A 20,886-nucleotide genomic window follows, 5' to 3' on the forward strand; every position below is an offset into this window, starting at 1 on the left:
TAATTAAAAACACTTTATCTACGTTTTTAGGTGGAAAACCAGAATAAAATGCATAAGTGTACTTCCCGTGATCACAAAGCAAAGCACAGCAGAGACCAGGAAAAAACCTACAATCTTTCTTCTTACGGGTTTGTCTTACATATAGACTGCCTTCTGGGAAAGGGTAAGGCATTATTCTTAAGAGCACTTGGAACTGATTCTTTCCACTCAACAAATTAGTGCTACTAGCTTACTCCAAATAGCAAAAAGTGAAAGTTTCACCTTAATAGCTCTAATGAAATTTGTGCTACAGAAAGGGTCAGCTTCTTAATTATGAGAGATTTCTAAATTAAATGCCACACATATGTTTCCTAAATACATAATCTACTCCCCAAGGTTATGTACTTCATTAAGCCCCGAATTTTAGGTCACAATTTGGATCTCACAGCATGTAGGAAAACAAACAACAGGATCACCAAACTAAAAGTACTGGGACTCATGCTCTCCTTCACATCTGCTCAATGTCAGTTTACAGAGAGGCCTCAGTTTGATTCTTAGGCGGCTAGATTACCATCAACAGTTCTGTTTGTATTTACTTTACAAGTACTTTCAACATTTATACACATTATTTGATCTCTAAGAGATTAGTCTTAAGTGACATGCCACAGAGGAGGATCAGTGTCTGTGGTAGGTGTCGAGAGTGTCTAGCCCAAAAGTTCCATTAACTTACGGTTTGCTACCTGGACTGTTAAGGAAAACCTAATTATAAGTGCAGTCCTACAAGACTAAGAGTTACCTGAAAACGGGAGAAACTACGAGAAGGGGAAGGTCCCCTCTGTGTGCACAAAGGGTTCTCTCCACAGCACAGCCCCAAATTATACCATCTGTCAAAAGCTGGCTCAGGATGCTCAGCTAACTGCCATAAACCACGTAAGGGAATTCTCTCTGATAGCTTTCTTTTGAGCTGAATAAGGTACCTATGGTCTACATTTTTGTTAACTAAATTCCTAGACTACAGGAGACACAGTGAGTGTTCCGACATTAAATGACTTCTGAACTAATCCAAGAATCAAAGGTATGCATACAGCAAAGGGTGTTCAAACCACACGCCACGCGACTCGACATTGCGAGACTTTGGGCTGCAGCACCCGAGAGAAAGCACTGCGGAGAATTTTTAACGCTACTTTTTAAAAAATAATAATTTGCCCGTATTTTTGGCAGCGCGCACGCCACCTCTGAGCACACGTCAGGCAGCCGTGCCTCCCACCCACGCGGCGCCGCCGCCCGCCTGCACCTGACCCGCAGCCGGGGGACAACCGCGGGCCCCGGGGCACCGCAGCGGGGACAAGAAGGACTTGTCCTCTGCCGCCCGCCCTGCGACGATGCTGGGCGGGGGCTGTGCGGGAGGCGGGGGCGGTGTGCCGAGCCGAGGGGAGGCAGCGGCAGCTGCGCGGGGGCGCCGTGAGGGCAGGTGAGGGCGGACGAGGGCAGAATGCAGCGGGTCTGCCATGGCCGATACGGCGGGCGCCCGGCTGGCAGCCCCAGGCCCTCTCCCCACCCCGGAGCTCCCCCTCCTCCACCACGTGCAGCATCTTCCCAGCGGGGAGCAGCAATCCCTATGGGGACTGCCTGTCCCCTCCGCTGCCCGGAGCATTTCCAGCCCTCCTCCTTGCCCGCCGCCCTGGCTTCCCCCAGGCGTTTTGCTTCCCACCTGCACGCTCCTTATGTAAGGAAGGATCTGATGGAGAGCGGGGAGGGGAGGGTGTCAGCGCAGACACACACATACATATACATGCATACACACGGCATCCCTCCGCAGCCGCTCCTGGCAAGATGCCAATACCTTTTATCCAGGCACGCGATCCACTCGCCGGAGGACGAGGAATGAGAAGCGTGAGCGGCGACCATGTTGGACCGGGATCAGGTTGCCGCGTACCCGGCTGGCGGCGGCTCCCCCCGCCCTCGCGCCGGTCGGTCGGTCCGTCCGTCCGTCCGTCCTCGCTGCCTCCCTCCCTGCGCGCACGGCGCGATGGGCTCGCCCAGGCCCCGCCGCCCTCACGCGTCCGGGCTGCGACCCGCGGCCGCCGAGATACGCGGCCCTGCTTCCGCGCAGCCGGCAGGGAGCGGCCCGGGGAGGGGGCGGGAAGAAGTCACTCCCCTTTAAAAATGTGGTGTCCCTCTCCGGCTTTCGTGAGCTCCTCAGTGCCTATACCTGAACCCGGCTTAGTGATCCCTCCCCTTGCTTCACCTTGACTTGGTTTGGAGGGGCAATACAAGAGTTTTAATTGAAATAAGCAGTTCAGGAGTATTTTATCGGTGCTCCAGTGCACTGCGTGTCTGTCCCGTCCCCCCGCCCTCAGCAATAAACGCACAGTGGGTGAGTGAAAGGAAGGTGCAGTCCACATTTCAGGATTTTTCCTGGACCCTTTCTCCAGTCCGCTGTTCATCCTGTCATCTTCCATGAAACTATGTGTTACAAAGTCTCTCTGTGAAAAATGAGCTGGGCAGTATAGCCTGTGAAGAGGATTTGGCACTTGAAAGGAACCTGACACATAGCATGAGAAAGGTGAGTCTAGTGTACAGTGAAACACGCCCACACCCTCACGCCCTTCTGTTGTGTTAGTGTGGCCTGCAAAGTGCAGGGCTTTTAATGATACTTACACATATATGATTTTAAAACAGCAGTTCTCCCTGCTTTGCAAATTCTACCTTAAATATTTTCTATGAAATATGTTCTATAAATTGTTTCAGATTCTAGATAGTATCTTCCAAGTAATCAGTTTATGACCATGAGCTTCCACATACAGTCAACACAAATTGCCTTGAGTACCTTTTGAGAAGGGTAGGAAGCTATAACTCCTCTCTGCACTACAGTGTGGGGACAAATGATTCGTTCAAATTGTGATCATAAGCCAGTGCCTTTCAGACTTCTCCATGGGCTATGTTCTCTACCCTCTGTTGTAATTTCTTTGGTTGTACCAAGTGATTTTTTTTAAATACATGTGCTACTTCATATTTCACATCTGCCTTTTAGTTGGTTGCCTTGCTGCCACAGCTTCTTTAGCACTTTAAAAGAAATAACTTTTTACATTGGAATACTGAACAGTATGATGAAAAATCTAAGAAAATGTATCTAAAGATCTCTTTTGCTAAATGGATACAGCTAAGAAATTGGCATAGCAGAGGAGAATGCCACAAAAGGCAATTCTTTCATTTTGCCTCAAAAAAAAAAAAAATTAAAAAAAATTAAACTGTATGCCAGAGGAATAGAAGAGGCTTCCAGTCAGTGAGATCAAACCTGCAGCTCTTCCTTTTCTGTCGTCCATGGGGGGAAAAAAAAGAGAATTTTTTGCATCTAAGCAATCTATCTGCTCAAGGAAAATCAATGCTATTCATTTGTCAATATGCAAGTGTTTGAGAGCCAGTGGAACCAGAGCTTGAAAGGTAAGGAGCTCTAAATTCTCAATCAAAATAATGATTTATAGCACAGCATGTACATGACAGATGAATCAATAAAACTCCCTAATTTTGTACTTCCATGAGAAAACATTCATCAGAGCCGCGTCCCGGCCCGGCCGCCAGAGGGCAGCCGAGCGGCGCCGCCTTCGGGAGCGGGGGCGGCGGGGAGCGGCCGGAGCGGGGCCGGGAGGGTCCTCGGAGTGACTGCCGGCAGCGCCGCCTCTCACAACCCATGTCGGTGCCGTGAACCTGCGCTTCACCGAGCGACGGTCCTGCCCTGGGACAGCCCTCTGTAGTTAGCCGTACTTCGGGTTCCAAGGAATGCGGTGCACGTCGGCAAGAAGGGGATGTTGCTCACGTGCTTGACTGTGGGCAGACACCATTCAAAGATGGATACCTTTTTGTGGAGTAACCATTAAAAGAGACTTTAACACTTCGTGGATTGTCTAAGTTAGACATGCCCAGAATGAGCCAGGAACCTTGCCTGCATCCATACTTCATTCCGAAGTGTCCCAGTTAGAGAACAATTAGAGCAAGACAGCCAAAATGAGCTCTGGTGTTTGTATTATGAGTAATCATGTATCTTTCTAACTAAGACACCAGTGAAACTTCTCAGAGAAACTTAGCAAGGAATAAATATTTGAGTAGTTCAGGTTTCAGCCTGTGTCAACCAAAGAGTCTCCAAACTGCACAGAAATGTCAGGAGCTCCTGACTATTGAAATCAGAAATCCCTGACCCCAGGACAGTCCATGTTCTCTTGAGATGAAAAGTACCAAATAAGCATTATATATCTCACATGACAAGTCAAATAGAATACAGATTATCCTGTGACTCTTAAGAATTTAGACCATAACAAGCGTAGGAAACATCATTTTAGAGTACTGGCCTTATGTTAATGGGGTCAAGTGCCCACTTGCTTGTGAGAACATATGCTAGAAAGAACATGCTTAAGCACACTTCATTAATTTATAGCCTGTACCTCCTCCTGCTGCCTCACAGTGCCTATTCCTCATTACATTTCTAAGCTATACACTGGTATGAAAAAAAATATTATTAAAAATATATTTGAGATTTAATTTCTCCGTATTGAACAGAAGGCTAATGGGACTTTTTAGAAACTGAGATGTGATTATGCAGCCAAAAAATTAAGATGGCAGCTGCTTTCAAAGGAGATTGCTGCTGAGAAATGGAGAATTGCCAGCTGAGGTATGTGAAAGATCAGCTGGCCTTTTAACTTTCCACAGTTTAGGAAGGAGTTACAGGGCCATGCTCTTAAGAAGCCCTTAAACACAGAAAACAAGAAATTAGCCAGCCTTCAAGTTATCCTATGCCTGTAAGAATAAGAGTTCAAATGTGTACCATCCAAACTGCTGTTTGCATTATGGGACATAAGACAAATCATGTTGAATTTAGTACTTTGACTTTTTCTTTGCTTTTTCTGGCCAGTACAAATACTCATTCCCTCACTTTTACTCAAATACAGCCAATGAGATCTTGCTGAAGTTTTCCAGAAAAAAATTAATTCTCTTCAATTAGAAATTTGCTGTGAAAAATATGAACCAAAATACTAAATCATAGTTTTTAGAGCTTGAAAAAATTACTTATTAGGTTTATTAAGGTTACAGGGTAATGGAGTACAAAGGAGAGCTGCCGTGGAAAACTCTTTATAAACTAATTATACCAAAAACTTCAAGGAGTTTCAAGTAACTGCAGTAATAATTTCACTGAAGATGATTTTAAGCATGTTTTCTATTATTATATGGAAGCCAATTTAAATAGTATAAGTCCAGAATGAGCACATAAATTCTACCTCAAGCAATAGTTACAATTCATGTATCACACAGAAGTCTTGGGAGAAAGATGGAGACTGACAGGACTGTGATCCATGTTTAGAATACAGCAGTGCCACATTCAGTGTGGTTAGGGTTGTAGGCACCAAAATGGATTCAGTTGTACACACACAACACCTACGGACTTCAGAGGAGTGATCAGCCTGTAGTGGAATAAAGGCACAGGAACCTGCGTGTGAGTTCTCTTGGGATTTGTGTTGTGCTGTGAGGGCTGCAAAAGATGTGATGATGTACATGCTTTAAACCAATGCATGTATTAACAAAACTATGTAGAGCAACATAGTAATTCTCCTCTTCAGTGCTAAAAAAAAAAAAAACCAAAAAAAAAAACACCAACAGCATACAATAACCTAGCAAGAGAGTTTCACAACAAGTAAGAACTTCCTTTCCTTCCTGCATCATTCTGTGTTCTGTCTTTTTCTTGTTCCTGTTCTCCTCACTTACTCAAGATAATTCCCCAGTTAGTTCACAGGAAAGTCTATTGAAATAAATAAACGAGTTCTAACTTAGTCACAAGACTAAGTAAAGAGTAAATTAGCTAATGAAGTATAGTTCTTTGAAGATGCAATGCTTTAATGCATTTAATAAATGTTAATATATCATTGCTTAGATTTATGGACACATCAGCATACTGTGTTAAAACAAAATTTTGTATGCAGAACCCAGGACAACATAAGGAATTTCAAGATGATAAATATCAGGGAATGCAGTTGCCTAAGATACAAGTCAGGCTGGGACTCAGACTGCACTATGACCCTTTTCAGTGCAATATTTGGGAGACAGTAGAACTTGGTGCCACACTAGACCCACTCAGCCTGCTCCTTGCTCTGGGATGTAATGGCTCATCAACAGGGCAGACACACCAGTGCTTCTTAACAGACCCAAATCAAACTGATCAGCCGGGGCTGAATCACAGACGTGATGAAGAGGGTCTGGCTTTGTGCCCAGTCATAGGAATAGGATTCATGAAGTGCTAGGCTGGCTCTCCACATACCCACAAGAGCTTGACAGGTTATTTCAGCTCCTCACTGCCTGAAAGCAGCTGTGGTGCCTCTGGGCCTGACCCTACAAGTGTTCATTTAGAACACAAAGCATGCACTTGGAAACTCCAGTGTGCCTTATCCACACTGCATTGGCAGCTCAAATGTCTCACTTTCTCTGGAACATACTTATCATGGCTAATTGAATTAATTATTAGATTGTAATTATTCATTCTTTCACCCAAAGTACAAAAGCAGATGAAAGTTTTTCTTGTCTATATGTCTAGTTTCTTATTCCTTTATCCTTCCCTGCCAGCTTTGCTGTATTTCATAGATTTTCATCAAAGGCTGAAAGAAAATGTGGTTTTGCTTACCTACAGAGCCAGATGAGCATATTTTAACTGTTCAGGCCAAGTTTTATCTTCACAACTTGGTGTCAGCTCTCTCTGCTAGGTACACTGGGCAGGAAGAGCACTAGTCCATGATCAGCCTCTACATTTGCTACAGATGCTATTGAAACTATTAGACTACTATTATTTATCATTATTAAATACCTAGTTTTCATCATTTTGCGGTGTGGAGTCTGGGGGAAAGCCTGTGAATTTCTAGGAGCAAAGTACTTAGTTAAATAACCTTATGTTTTCTATGTCCTCACAGATAATACCTCAGCAAGAAAATGTGTAATGTGTATAAGGTGGCCTTCCTTAGGACCCTTATTTTCATTATATTGATCTTTTCAGACTTAATTCAAATTCAAATTAGTTTCAAACCCAAATCTAATTTCAACATTGCTTGATCACTATGGGAAATTTAGTCTTCCTGGTCTGTTCCCCATTTCTTCTAGCAATCAGTTCCAGAAGTCAAATGTATCTATTTTTTTCTCAATTTGTTTTTGTATTGATGCATAGACACTTAAAAAACAAAGTTCTGATGCAATGTCAAGACTCTGATGCAATGCTGAGATTCTTCTATTTATTTGTGTATGTGTATTATTCACGAGATATGGGGCATAAAATCATTTGACTGCACTCTGTCAGAAGTCCTTTGTGATAATTCATGAAACAACCTCTCAGTAGTAGACACTTTTATTTATGTGACTACCACACCTCCCCTTATAATCTGAGGTTTTCAAGGGCAAAAGGAACATGGTACTTTGATTCCAGGCAAATAAAATTCCTGTCATGTGGGTGAAAGGTGTTTTCAATAGCCTTCCTTCTCTAGCTTCCAATGCCTTAGCTGTCACACTGATTCCTTGTTTGCAAAATTGAGAGCTGTAAAACATTATTCATATCATGAAACAAGCACTCCTAAAAAGCTCTGAGAATTAGTCCTATATAATTGGGACATGTAATTTAATTAGACTTTATATGAAATAATGACTCATGATCTGCAGTGACTAAAGAAACGAAATAATTCTTTTCTGTAAATTCTTTCAGTAAAGAAGATACACTGCTATGAGTGTAATTCAGATAAAATTCAAAAATTATTCTAGTGCAAGTGATAATTTCAGAAATACATGCAATGAAAGTCCAGGACATTTAATAAGTGTGAGATTTCCTTTTTGCATAGGTGTTCTTCACTCCTCTAAGAACAGGACTGTAGTTGGCATCACAGAAGTACTACAATGAAAGCATTCAGAGCTTTATATTTACTTGGACAATGCAATATGGTCTGCTATAGGTAAAGATCATACATGACACACATTTGCACTTGACAAAACATTTATGTAGTAATTAATTGTGCAGCTTCATATACATTCAATGCAGCTATTCTATTCATCACAATACAGTAAACGAGTTAATTCTTTCTGCAACATTTGTTTCACAGGATTTCAGATTTAATTTTTCTAAGAGCCTGCTGGGGGCACCAACACATGCCCATAAAAATCAAATTATGAAATTTGGCAAATGAAAAAAGAAAGACAAATTTAATAATTTATTTATATGGTATAAATTACACAGTACACCTCAGGTTATATGTCATGCTTACAGTCTTCTTTTCACAGCTTTGAAAATACACCTACAATGAATTTGCTTGCAGGCTTATTCTTCCAGTTAATTCACACCAAGAACAACCTGAATAAAGCACAGGCATCTCTAATAATGTATTCTGGCTGAGAAAAAAAGGGTGAACCAATTAGAAAGTGGGAAAAGAAGCTGCCTTGACTGTGGGCTACATGCTGGTTGGTACAGACAGGCGGCATTTGTTGCTTTAAAACCAGAGTGTTGAGTTGTGTAACAGGAAACCCAGCTACAGCAGCCACATAGTTGAATAGCAGTTGTGAGGTGCTACTTCGTGCATGTAAAAACAACAGGGTATGTAAAAAAAAAAAAACAAAACCTGTATGGATTAAAAATATGTTAATGACACCACAGTAGCATAAACCAAATAATTCCCCAGTTGGAAGCATGGGGGTTTTTTTTGCATATAAATGATACTGGTTCTAGAGAAAAGTTACACAAATCTGAAAGCTTTAAGAAGAGACTGGGCAACATACAGCAAATTTTTACAGAAATGCTCTATTTTCTTGGTGTTCTCCGATTTTCCTGATGAAAGAAAGACTCCAGATTTCAGATGCTCCCTTGCTCCCTGAGAGTAGCAATGTTCAGCTGCCTAACAGCAGCACATTATCTTAAAGTTCCTATTTTTCTAATGCTTTGTACTTTGTGGAAGGATGGAAAGGATGGATAAACAAAAGCTAAGAAAAAAGCAAATAAGAGGCCAGCACAAAAAGTGGGTAAGTGTTGAGCAGCAGACTGGAAAGAGATTGCTGATGAGAAGTGCATTGACTTCAAAATTTTACAGGATTTGAATTTCTTGAGGACTGTGGAGAAGAATCTTACTGAGAAAATTTGATGCAGATAAAGAAATAAAATGAAGTTATGACCAGAAAAGTAACAGGGGAGAAAGACTTCTTAGGCACTAAGCAGAAGAAGCTGGGCTTCTAGGAACAGCCAAGAAATGCAGCAAATAAGTACCTCCTCATTGATGTAATAGCTCATCAGCTCCCACGTACCAAGTGTTCCTGAAAAGAGAAAGAAAAGTGACAGTTGCCAAAAGTTTTTATGGTCCTCAAATAGCCACAGCTTGTTTCTGACAAGGCAGGGTTTCATTGTTGCATTTCCTTATTCAAAAAGTGCATATTAACATTTTTTAACATTTTGATTTTTGTGCTCTTGTTCTACTTCTAGTCAATGTAACCTGTTACATTATTCAATCACTTTAATAGTTAGGGTTTTTTTTTCAAGTGGAATTCCCTCCACTTCAGTTTGTGCCTGTTGTCTCTTGTTCTGTGTCTGGACGTGTCTGAGAGGAGTCTGGCTTCATCTTTAGCTCTAGCCTCTAAGTCCATCATACTGGGTTTTACAAGATTTTAGACTTCACAGTTTTAATATTGTTCAGATACACATCATATATGACAAAATACTGGCCATCTTTCCCTACTGCATATGAATATTCCCTCTAGCAACCTAGTGGGTGCCTCAGAGGGCTGGGATGGAAGAGGATCTCTGGGGACAGTTCACTCCAGGATTCCCTGTGATCATTTTACTTTCCTGTGGGACGGGGATGGGCTAGTTCTCAGCACAGCCCAGCAATATTGCCCTCAAAAGACCTTCCTGGCATGCTTACAGCCCTCACTGGATATTCAGAATATCCAACAGCCTTCACGTTGTCACAATCCCCAGGGACGGTTATGTGATAGAGCCCCATCACGAGGGCTAAAATTTGTCAACCTATGAGCCATGTACTCATCAGAAAATAGATATCTTTTAGAAGCACATGCACCCATTCTTCTCCATTTCCTCCTTAGCAGACCTCTGGAAAGAGTTCACAGAAGTACCTATGTTTGCTCTCCTTAGTAGTTTAGTCCCTCAAAATAGCTGCACTTGTAAGCACACTTTTGCCAAAAAAGTTTTTAAACAATGCATTTAAAAGTTTTGAAGAGTTTTGCTATGATTGCACCTTTTACACAACAACCTAGTAAGTTTCTTGGGGTGAAAACAATGTGGATCAGGGATAAAGATACTACAGGTCTTTCTGAATGATTCCAGGAAAACTCAAAAAAAGCAAAGCACTGATTCACTTGTATTGTTGATCTTTTTCAGGTTTACTTACATAGAAAATTTTAGGTTTTCAGTTAAGGTTTTGGGGTTTTGAATGATGTAGACTGTATAAGCAGACATTGTCTGTGACTAACCAATGTCGTTTCACTTTGGCAGAGGGACTGATTTATTCTAGGCTTTCTGCTCGCTGGAAGAGATGATGTTACAGAATACTTCTATTCAGAAGATAGTATACAAATCCACCAAAAATGCTTCAGTTAATATTTGCTAGCAGCTAAACCAGGGAAATGTGCAAATTGTACAAATTTAATTATTTAAGGCATTTTTTGGTTTGCCTTCACTAAGCTGAGAACTATTATGTCATCTTATTATAAACTGTGTCGTTTATAATAAAGTCCTTTGTAGTTTATAATAGAAGTCCTGTGTAAAACATTTAGATATTTGAAACTAACATAGTTCTGGGAAAGAAAAATATGAGGATAGCATGCCACTGTTCAATTACAGCAATATATATATTGAAATAAAAATATTTAAACAGATTATATAAAATACTCCATTTCCATTGTACAACATAGGCACATCTGCTGTACTTTAAATACTTCTTATCCATGCCAAGGAAATACTATGAAGAGAAAATTCCTTTTTTGTGCTTTTCCTTTGAGTTTACTCTATGTGAATATGGAAAGAATCTTTTCAATAGGAAAAAAGGCACTGATTGTAATCGCAACATTTTGTGTTTGCCCTACAGCTGCCATTTGTGACTAGTATGGAAATCAAGTTCTGGCTCTTGTTTTCTGGCCTCTTTTAAAAACCTTGAATATTGCTAAAATAGTATTGGGCAGGAAGGAAAGGAGGGACAGCATTGTGCAAGACCAAACTAATATAAAAATGCTGCAGTGCTACACTCACTTCCTTCCAAATAATTTTCAGACATTAGCTTATTGGTATTGTTCTTTACAAAGGAAATATGTGGTGTCACAGTATTATCCCCAGTGATGAAGTGCACCTATGTTGATGTTTATGATACACATTTGTTTTGGGGACTTGAGTTTTAGTATAAAGGTCTTGAGCGTATAAATTCCAGACTTAGACAATAGTGGAGTGGTGGCTTTAGAGTAGTAACTTTAATTACTTATAAGGTAAGGCTCTTACATTTACGCACTGGTGAGTCTGGAAGACTTAATACAGCTATATTTACCAGCAATATTTAATAAGAAGCATCCACTACTACTAAGTATGTGCTTTACCAATGCAATAGTCTCAGAATTACAGAGCACTCCAACAGGCAGTCTTCCTTCCTTGAGCTGCTTCTGTTACAAACCCATTACATATTCCCAGATGACAAAGGTGCCCAGTCTCTTATTTTGACCATGTAAGTTTATCCATAAGATATTTAAAGCTAACAGATGGATGGAGCACTGGAATAAGAAAACCTTGAAAGCTTCTGTTTTATACAGATTCTTCTAGGAAGCAAGTGTGCAGCAGCACTCTGACAGGGGATCCATAACAAGCTAGCAGCTCTGCTTCCATATGGTTCAAAGAGCCCAAGAAAAACCCTGAGGGACACAGAAGTTTTGCCATTAACTTGAGTGAGTTTGGAGTAAGAGTGGAATATAGATGTTACACCCATGGAAGTTATGCAGAAATGGCCCTGTAGATCCTGTCAACCATAAACTTAGGTGATAAAGACAACATTACTAATCACTGTCCCACATGGGGTTTTGGAGAAAGTGAATAAAATCTTCAATCTGTCACCTTAAAGGCTTCTGGGTACAAGATATACAAACATTTGCTTTGTATGTACAAAAATTGCCAGAATTTTGTTACTATTAACAAGCATTCCAAGAGTATTAATGTGCTTGGTATAAATCACACTGTTGTGTGATGCTTTTGCACTTGCAACTGCTAGGACAAGAAATCAGATGAACTAATATTATGCTCTAATATACTTTACATGTTCAACTATTTCAAAAGCACAGTTTATGAAAATTATGCTCATTTTCTGGCAGAAGAATATTTATGCCATAGCAGGCACCTCAAATATAAGACACTATACAAAAAGAATTTAAAAGTAATGGGTTTGTACTTCACTTGTCAGCATTTGTAGTGCAAGAAGCTTATGAGATTTCTATTTCTTCTGATAAGACTTTCCTTCTGTTTCCTTTAAATTGTTACTGTGCCTTAATTTGGACTACTGCCTTATGGTCTTGGCATTTTTGTTTTCCTAATTCTAGTTTTAACCAAAATCACTGATCTCCTCATGGTGCAAAAAGTAGGATTTATATACATAATCTTAACAGCTTTTTAGATTTCTCATAAATTAAATAAAAAAGGATCTGGATGTGAATTAATTTGGATGCATGACCAAGTGACCATTTTAGCAACATGACCCTTTGTAGAAAGATCATTATTATTATTCTCTGTTTTTGCTGTTTAATATTCCACTGCAAGAAACAGAGCTATTATCTTTCTATCAGTGCAAAATGAATACCTGCTACCTTCTCCAACATTGCCATAAAAATAATTTGCAAGTGAATTCCATTCCTCAGTGTGCATTATCCATGCTTTAAGTCTTCTCCCTATGATCATAATTAAATTTAACTTTCCAGACAGTAGACAGAGGGCTAAATACTTATAAGTGAACTGAACAGGTATTTATCAAACTAGAAATGAAAAGACAATCTGACTGAGAAATGTGTTGAAAAGCTTAGGTTGAAAACTCCAGAAATCCTCTTCAAAACAATCTAAAAATAACTTTATTCATTTATGAAACTGGGCTTGTTCAATTCCTGATAAAACAGAAAATCTTCTTAGACTGGTGAAGTTAGATAAATCTAAATCAGACTTGTTTGAAAGCAGATCCAGCTATCAGCTCACAGGCTGCTGGACAAGAGCCTGTGGGAGGTAACTGGGCCTTTGGCTGTCACTTGAAAAGTTCTGACTAAATTGTCATAAAAATAAAAGAATAAAAAAAAAAACCACCAACCTTCTTTCCTGCCTCCAAAAGCAGGATTAAAAAGTCTTTCAGTAAAAGATTTCACTTTTGCAAATAATATGGAAACAAGAAAAAAATCTGGAACCATATAGCTGGAGAAAATAAATGTGAGGAAATAAATGCCTGTGATAACGTATGGGGCAATGGAAGTATATTCCTAGATTATTCTAAGCTAAATGCTCTTACTTTACTTATCATTCCAGCTGTTGTCAAAGAGGATATACAAATTATTTTTAAACGCTGGTAAAGAGTAATTAACATTTCGCGTTCTTTTCTGAAGATATTGACACATTTGCGGCATTAGATAATTTGAGAATTTTTTCAATTTCAGTAGCGTAGAGATGGTCAAATGCATATATTCTGAAGTCTTTATGTGATATGGGGTGTTACTCCTATTTTTTCTTAATTTCTTTTCAAGTTTTATTGTTGTATCAGTATAAAAATGATGGTTTAAAAAGTAACAACAAGAAGTCTCTGATATTATTGTCCACTTTTTTAGAGCCAAATGTGAAAGGTACTACAGACAGTAAATCTATTTATCAGTGATTTGTAAGCATTGTAGGAATTGAAGTTATTTCATTTAATAAATAAATAATCCCTCACTGTAGAAAAAGAATGATCTCTAACAGTAGCCAAAGGTACTCATCCTGTGAAGAGGGTATGCAGTGATTAGAGTTTCCCTGGTGGTAGATTAAAAGAAGTCAACGAGATGCACAAAGTTGACAACTATCAGACTAAGAAATGACAAAATAATTGAACCAATCTTAAACTGCAGAATCATAATTAATTATTAGCAGTATTTCCTATGCAACTTACTTTTCTTTTTTAAACCAGTTATTCAGGATGTGAAAGAAGCATTATATTGATATTTTGGGGGGGAGATGTCAGTGAGATTTCAGGCATACTCCAGTGTGGGTATGAATACATGGCTTCAGGAGTACTGACAATTACTAGGAATGAATCAGTTTGTTTAAGGAGGAATTGGTGGTATTTTTCACTGATGTTTTTTAATATATTTGTTATAAGGATTCCTTGCAACAAATATCAGCACATGGATCATAACAAATTTTGCTGTGAAAGATTCTATCAGGCAGTGATTAATATGCTCAATATGTTGTAAGCTATAGTACCTGATCATTCTTCTCTGGTTTTGTGAGATTCTGTACTTCTAGTTTCTGAGCTTTCCCTGAATAAAGTCCTGTGTAAAAAAAAAAATAAAAAGGAAAAATATTGAATTTACCATGACTAAAAAGAACATAATTTTACCATGGAAAGCTTCATGGAAGATGATTCATGGTCCAAGAAAGTTAGAGAATGTTGTTATAATTTGTATATATTTGTCTCAGACACAAGTTCACAAACTGTATATATTTAAGTAGTTCTCACCGTTTGCAAATAAAAAATGTGATCATATGATCCTTTCAAGATAAGCTACCACTGTTTTTAGACACTTTGATTAGTCTGTTTTTATTTTTTGAAATAGTATCTCACAGGATTTCACTGTACTGGATGCAGTTCCTTGAGCTGTGAAATGCTTCTTGAGAACTTTTCGAATTCCAAAGATATTTTAGTCCTAATATGCATGTGTGATATGTCATTACACCACTCATGTTTATACATTTTTGCCTGTATGTTGTAAATAGATCCATTTGCTCCTTTTACATTTTGTGTTCTTGCAGCCATCTGAACTGTGAAGTTCATCTCACAATACAACATCTCAACTGTGCATCATCTCACAATACAACAGTCTTTTGTTACTTTTTGACTCCTAATTGCATTTAAATCCAACACATCACTTAAGCTTCAACTCTGAGGGTTGTCTTTAACTCTTAAGATTAACTTTTCCCAGAAAAGTTAAGAATTTTTTTTTCCAATTTTTTGCATGAAAATTTTGCAGCTTAAAATGAACACAACAGCAGTCACTGCCTGTCCTTACCTCCAAATATGTCCAGTAAGAAATGGAGGCGTTCTTACCATTTAAAGTTTCAGAGCAGATGGAGTTTGGCTATTCTGAGTCAGGGTCACAAGGTTGCATATTTCCTTCTGCTCCAGCCTTGTAACACTTGGTGAGCATTAGTCAGATACCAGGCTTCCGCATGTTGCCCTTAGCAGTGTGGCTGAAAGGAAAAGTAGCTTTTTTGGTAAACTGGGAGAGTGAGCAGAGATTTGAAACTGGCATAAAGTCAGCATCAGTCTCCTGAGGCCATTGGTCAGTCTGGCTTCTGCCAACTAGTCTAGCAAATTGTTCATGTTTGCTTTTGAACTTTGTTCTATATATGTCAGGCTAGACTATTAACAGCTGAAGAAATGGACCAGCCAGTGAAAACTTTTTGTAAATTAGCTTAGCATGACAGTGCTGTTCAATATTGACTTTGTAACTTGGCAATGCAATCCGCTGCTCACATTTGAGGATGTGTATTGGGCATCCACTTAACAGTGTATGAGTTTATAAGATTACGTATGATTGCACGTTTGTAGCTGTCTGGAGCAGAAATATTTTCAGTGAACACCATTGCCAACTAAACAGAAACGGTAACTAGGCAATGCAGAAACATCACTTAGGTTGTTCATGACTCGGAAGCAAGATTTACCAAATATCTTCCTCCCCCCAACCCCCAACTGAAACGTCTGTACTTACTTGGAAGCTTTATTTCACTAATCTGCAACATGTTACAATTTAAAAAGCCAATATGAAACTGATTCATAGTCACCACAAATATCAGTGGAACAGTTTGATAAGGCTGAATCCAGGCACAACCTTTCCAAAAACACCAAATAGTTCCACATGATTATAAAGATAAGATAATGAATGAATTAAAGAAATATTTATTCAATTACTTTTTTTTTTTTAACTGAAATTGGCTTCTTACTTAGAAGGACCCTATCACAGGCAATGGCAGTGTTACCATTTCAGTAATACAGACTTGGATATCTGTGCCTAACACCATAAAGCATCATTTGAGTCAGGTCAGAAAAACTTCTTCCCAATATAATAGCACTGACACTGTGAGGTCCTGTGATCATGGCCTGTTACTTTAAGGCAGCATGTTATGCAAAATGTTTGTCCTGCTGTTTCTCCATACCTGATGATCCTGTTTCTTCTCCCATTTCTCCGGGTTCCACTGGATGTAGTAAGGTAGCAGAGCTGCTGTTCAAATCTGTCCTGAGCTAGAAATTTTAGTAGAATATTCAGTATTATACAGGATACAACTTTTCTCACAGACAGGATGGTATTTGTCCTAGTTTATGTCAATGAGCTGTATAGGCATTTGCTGAGAAGTTGAATTTTCTGCACCTTTCAACTATGAAGAGATCTGGACAGTCAATAATATATGTTCCATGAGAATGCCATGCTAACTATCCCATGAGTCATTCCACATTTAATTTACAAGTTTCTACAACCTGCACCAATATTTCAGCTTCTGTCTTCAGACAGCTAAGCAAAAAAAAAAAAAAGCAGTGAAAAATACTTTACAAGCTACTAATCACCAGTGGCTTTAAGGAGTGCTGTTAAGCTCACAAATCCACTGAAAAAGATGAGGGTTGCACCTCAAATGTACTTCTAAGTTCAAAATTTTAAGCAGAAATTAAGTGATCGACTTTGTGGATTGCTGCCTTGGAATACGTGAAAAGTTCAAATTAAAAAACTTCATAATGCCATTATTGGAATTACACAAGGTTGTACCTGCACTTTAAATCTAAAAGGACCAGGAGACCCTCAAAACTACAAAAGAAGTGTATTTTGCTTTCCACAGCTGTTACATCAAATTAGCTTTAATGTGGAAAAATACATATATTTGTTCATGAAAATGTGCAATGTACAGTTACCGCTTAATTATTGAGGGACTCTGGTAGACATTTTTCACCTTTTTTAAATGGAAACAGATGAGATTTTCAATTGAAAAAAAGTATGCCTGCCCACATGGCTATATTACACCATCTTATTAAAATATGCTGGGCACTTTGGAAGCAAAGACAATGTCTCTGCCTTCAGGACCTTAATATGTAACGAGAATACTATATCTCTTTTCTCAGATCATCAAGATACAGAATGATAGATACATTTAAATAATGTTTAAATAAATCCTTTATTTGCTGTTATAATTACTTCTTGGAGCAGCTGTGGAGTTTGGATTTTTATAACAATTTTTACCACAGTTTCAGATTTAAAAAAAAAAGTTTAAAATATATAAATTAAAAATATCTGTTTTAGTCATGTTTTCATATTTTGAAACAGACAATTAAAAAGGCATCATCTTGGTTTTCACTGAAAAGAAAGAATTTTTTTATTTAAAAAAAATTCAATTTTAGCCAACCATAGTAATTGTTTTAAACAGTTCTTTAAGAGTCTGAACGACAGAATGAGATACCTGAGCTATCTGGGGTCCTGTGAGCCATCTCATGGCTTTAGTGCTGACCTACATGGATTTTCATTAGTTTACTGAGATCCCCAGTTGCATCTAGCTATTCTATTTTCTGTTGGAGAGCGCATGTTACTCAGGCATAGTAGTTAACCTTACACAGGCCCTGCCCTCATTATGTATGAATCATATTTGTATGGGTTACACATGTCATATCACATCACTCTGAGATTTCCCACTTACAGGGTTTCTTTTGTATTTGGGAGAAGACAACTCCTTTCTATGCTCTTTTTATTCTTGTCATTGTACATGTGTAAGACAGGTACTTAACTAACATCCCCCTAAATGTTGTTATTATAGGCAAAAAGAGCTTCAACAAAAGCAAACCAAATAGGCTGCTTCTTGGGTGAGCTTGGTAAGAGACTTGCCAACAAGACAAGGAACTCTCAGAATTGTAAACAGCACAAATGAGAAATAAAAGAATTACAAGCCTAGTGTTCTCCTCAGCCTGTCATCCTCCTCTTTGCAGTCCAGCAGCTTTTTGGAGGCTTCTTTTCGGGCCAATAAAAGTTCTCTTTCTTCTACATCAACCAAGATCCACATTTAGGTTAGAAATAATCCCATGAGCCAAAAATGTTCTTTGTGTGCCTGCAACCAGTTCCTGTGTCATTCAACAAACTTGAGAAAAGTGGGTATCACTCTTACCAGGCTTGAAAGTAGAAAATACAAGTTAGGTTAGGCCTGGCAGGTTTCCTGATACAGCCCAAAAAATGGATACATGATATCCCAAGCCCTTTTGAAAGAGAGCAAGGGAGATGTAGGAAATTATTTTTCAGATTTTGTTGTCTGTCAAACCATTCAATGATGAGTTTCAGAAGGTCCTACTTCTTTTCAAAAATCTAATTTTTGAAGTGAAATATCTTCTAGAAGTTAAGCCCTGAGCAGATTTTTTTTGTCTCATTCTGGAGTTCTTACCACGTGAGATCTGAAAACACATTTACAGCTTGTGTGTACCTGGCAAGTATAGACTGCAAAATTTCACATGATCTGAATCCCCATCATCTGGATTTGAGACCTGTTTGGACCACTTAATGGTACTTTTTGACTCTCAAACGAAGGGATTTCTGCTCATGGAGAGTGGAGCTCTGGTGAGAAACACTGCTTGGGTCTCCCCCTGCTGAGTGCTGAGCTGCCTGAGGATGTAGTTACAATGCACACCTTGGGATTATGTCCAGAACCCCAGTAATGACAGCTGTTTATTACCATACAGATCTCAAAGAGTCCAAATCTGAATGGACAAAGGCAGCTCTTCATAGGACTTATCCTATGTTCTTGAAGAATCCTTTAAAATCAAAAGCAAATAAAGTATGATTTTTTGTTCTCAGAGGAAATTACAAAATTAAAATGTCTCAATAGACTACATAGCTATTTAAAGATATTTATACTTCTTTGCAAATATGTGATTGAAGTCCTTCTTGAGTTACGGCACCAGAACAAAGCCCACTACATTTATAGCAGCCCACTCAAAGCTGAAGAGAGCTCATTTGATCCCAGTTAGCTATAAAGAATTTATTTCTCTCATGTGTCATGAGTTTCCTTCATTCAAAGTATTTCCCATTTCCTATAGCCTGTTCCATTATCCTGTATTTCAAATACTGTTGCTACAAGACTTCCAGTTTGAACCAGTCACTTTCCCCATTTTCTCTCTTTCAGGCTGTTGGGGCACCTATGTTCCTATGAGTATGGCTGAACCATTACATCTCTGGGACTTTGTGACCTTGCAAAGTGGGTGAGTGTCCTGAAACTGCCCCTGCCCATCCATTTATCTTCCAGCACAACTCTGAAATCCTGTGCATTAGAATGGTTTGCTTATCAGAACAATATTCAGCCCCGAGTGCACGTTGAGTTGATCATGTGAAAGATGCTGTTAAACAGTTTTAGAGGTTTTCTCATGCGTTAATGTTCCTGGAAGTGCCTTTAGAGAAGGAGGATAGTGGTTGTGCATTTCATAAGACTTCAGAAATCTTTTGTTTTTCATCTCAGTCCACTGGCCAAATAGAAATGAGTCACTTCATTGTGAGTATTGTGAGTATCCTGTCTCCCATTGCTTTGTTTAGGTTTGCTAGGTTTGCACCTACTTCTTCCAGAACAGGAAAAAAAAAAAATTAATCACACAAACATATGCTGGTACATGTTTGTTTGGTACACATGGTACACAGATGATACAATGAGAAATTAAAACACTGTTCTCACTTTACTGCCTTTTACTACCTGAAGCCCTGTGTGCTGGGACTAGTTCCTGGAAGGACTCTTCCCTTGCTCAGGAAGTGGTCAGCCCAGGGAAGGGAGAAGAGGTTTCTGAGCAGCACAGGGCTTCCTAAATTGCACAGAGAGCATTTAAAATGCTAATTTGAACTTTCTGAAGAGTAAATTCAGTTTGGGAACACAAAGGAAGTATAGTAATTGACATCAGATAAAAATCTAATAAAAGACAGTATCCATAGAAGGGCTCTCTAAGTCTTGTGTCCTTTCCTTATGTATTCAACAATTTAGGATAAGAGAATAATATTATTTGATGTGTGTTTCTGTATTGTTTTCCAAAGGAAAATGAGAACTGCAACAGGACCTCTTCATTTCTTTTGGGCAGGGTGTCAAGATGAAAAGCAAAAGGTAAGGTTCCAGGAGCTTAGTGCCAACACCATGCTTTCATAAGTATAAATCAAAATTATGACAGGTACTCCATAATAAGCACCTTTCCATGCTTATGTTTATTAAACAAATATATATACCAGACACTGTTGAGAAAGGGCAATCCTTTGCACAGTTGTTTATCACTGTAAGTAGTGCAATACATGACATAATTTAATTGATTTTGTGGTTGAAAATAACCAGAAAAATTATAAAGCACATTAGTTTTTACTTTTTTTGCTGAGATTAACCAAATACTGAAGCAGTTAAAAGGCTGTGATCAGAGCTGAATGACAGTCAGTGATTCTTATTACTCAGATGGGTGTTTTGTGTATAACACTTTTAAATCTACGCTGAAGCTTTTAGTCAATGCTATTCCTGCTCTGAAGCAGCACTATTCTCTCCCACACTCTCTCAGGATTGCCTTGCCACCACTGTATTGCAGTGCTCCCCTCCTACAGAGTATCTGGTCAGTGGTAACAGCAGCTGCAGGAACAGTGCGTTCAGCA

General features: G+C 39.0%; 1 protein-coding gene and 1 long non-coding RNA gene across 3 annotated transcripts in view; one reads left to right on the forward strand and one right to left on the reverse strand.

The window, feature by feature from the left end:
- The window catches only part of RAPGEF4 (Rap guanine nucleotide exchange factor 4), a 147,960-nt gene extending 146,050 nt beyond the window's left edge, over positions 1-1,910 (reverse strand). For both annotated transcript variants that reach the window (XM_053981812.1, XM_053981813.1), the window contains exon 1: positions 1,823-1,910. In XM_053981812.1, coding sequence (XP_053837787.1) covers positions 1,823-1,887 — 65 coding nt within the window. In that variant the 5' untranslated portion in view covers positions 1,888-1,910. The remainder of the gene's footprint in view (positions 1-1,822) is intronic.
- An 83-nt stretch (positions 1,911-1,993) lies between these two features.
- Positions 1,994-20,357, forward strand: LOC128810184 (uncharacterized). The gene is made up of 3 exons (XR_008437969.1): positions 1,994-2,545; positions 19,403-19,478; positions 20,293-20,357. It is a non-coding gene; the product is annotated as an uncharacterized LOC128810184 (long non-coding RNA).
- Positions 20,358-20,886: the final 529 nt, after the last annotated feature.

Source organism: Vidua macroura, chromosome 7 (assembly GCF_024509145.1).
Source record: "Vidua macroura isolate BioBank_ID:100142 chromosome 7, ASM2450914v1, whole genome shotgun sequence".
In the NCBI taxonomy this organism is placed as follows: Eukaryota; Metazoa; Chordata; class Aves; order Passeriformes; family Viduidae; genus Vidua; species Vidua macroura.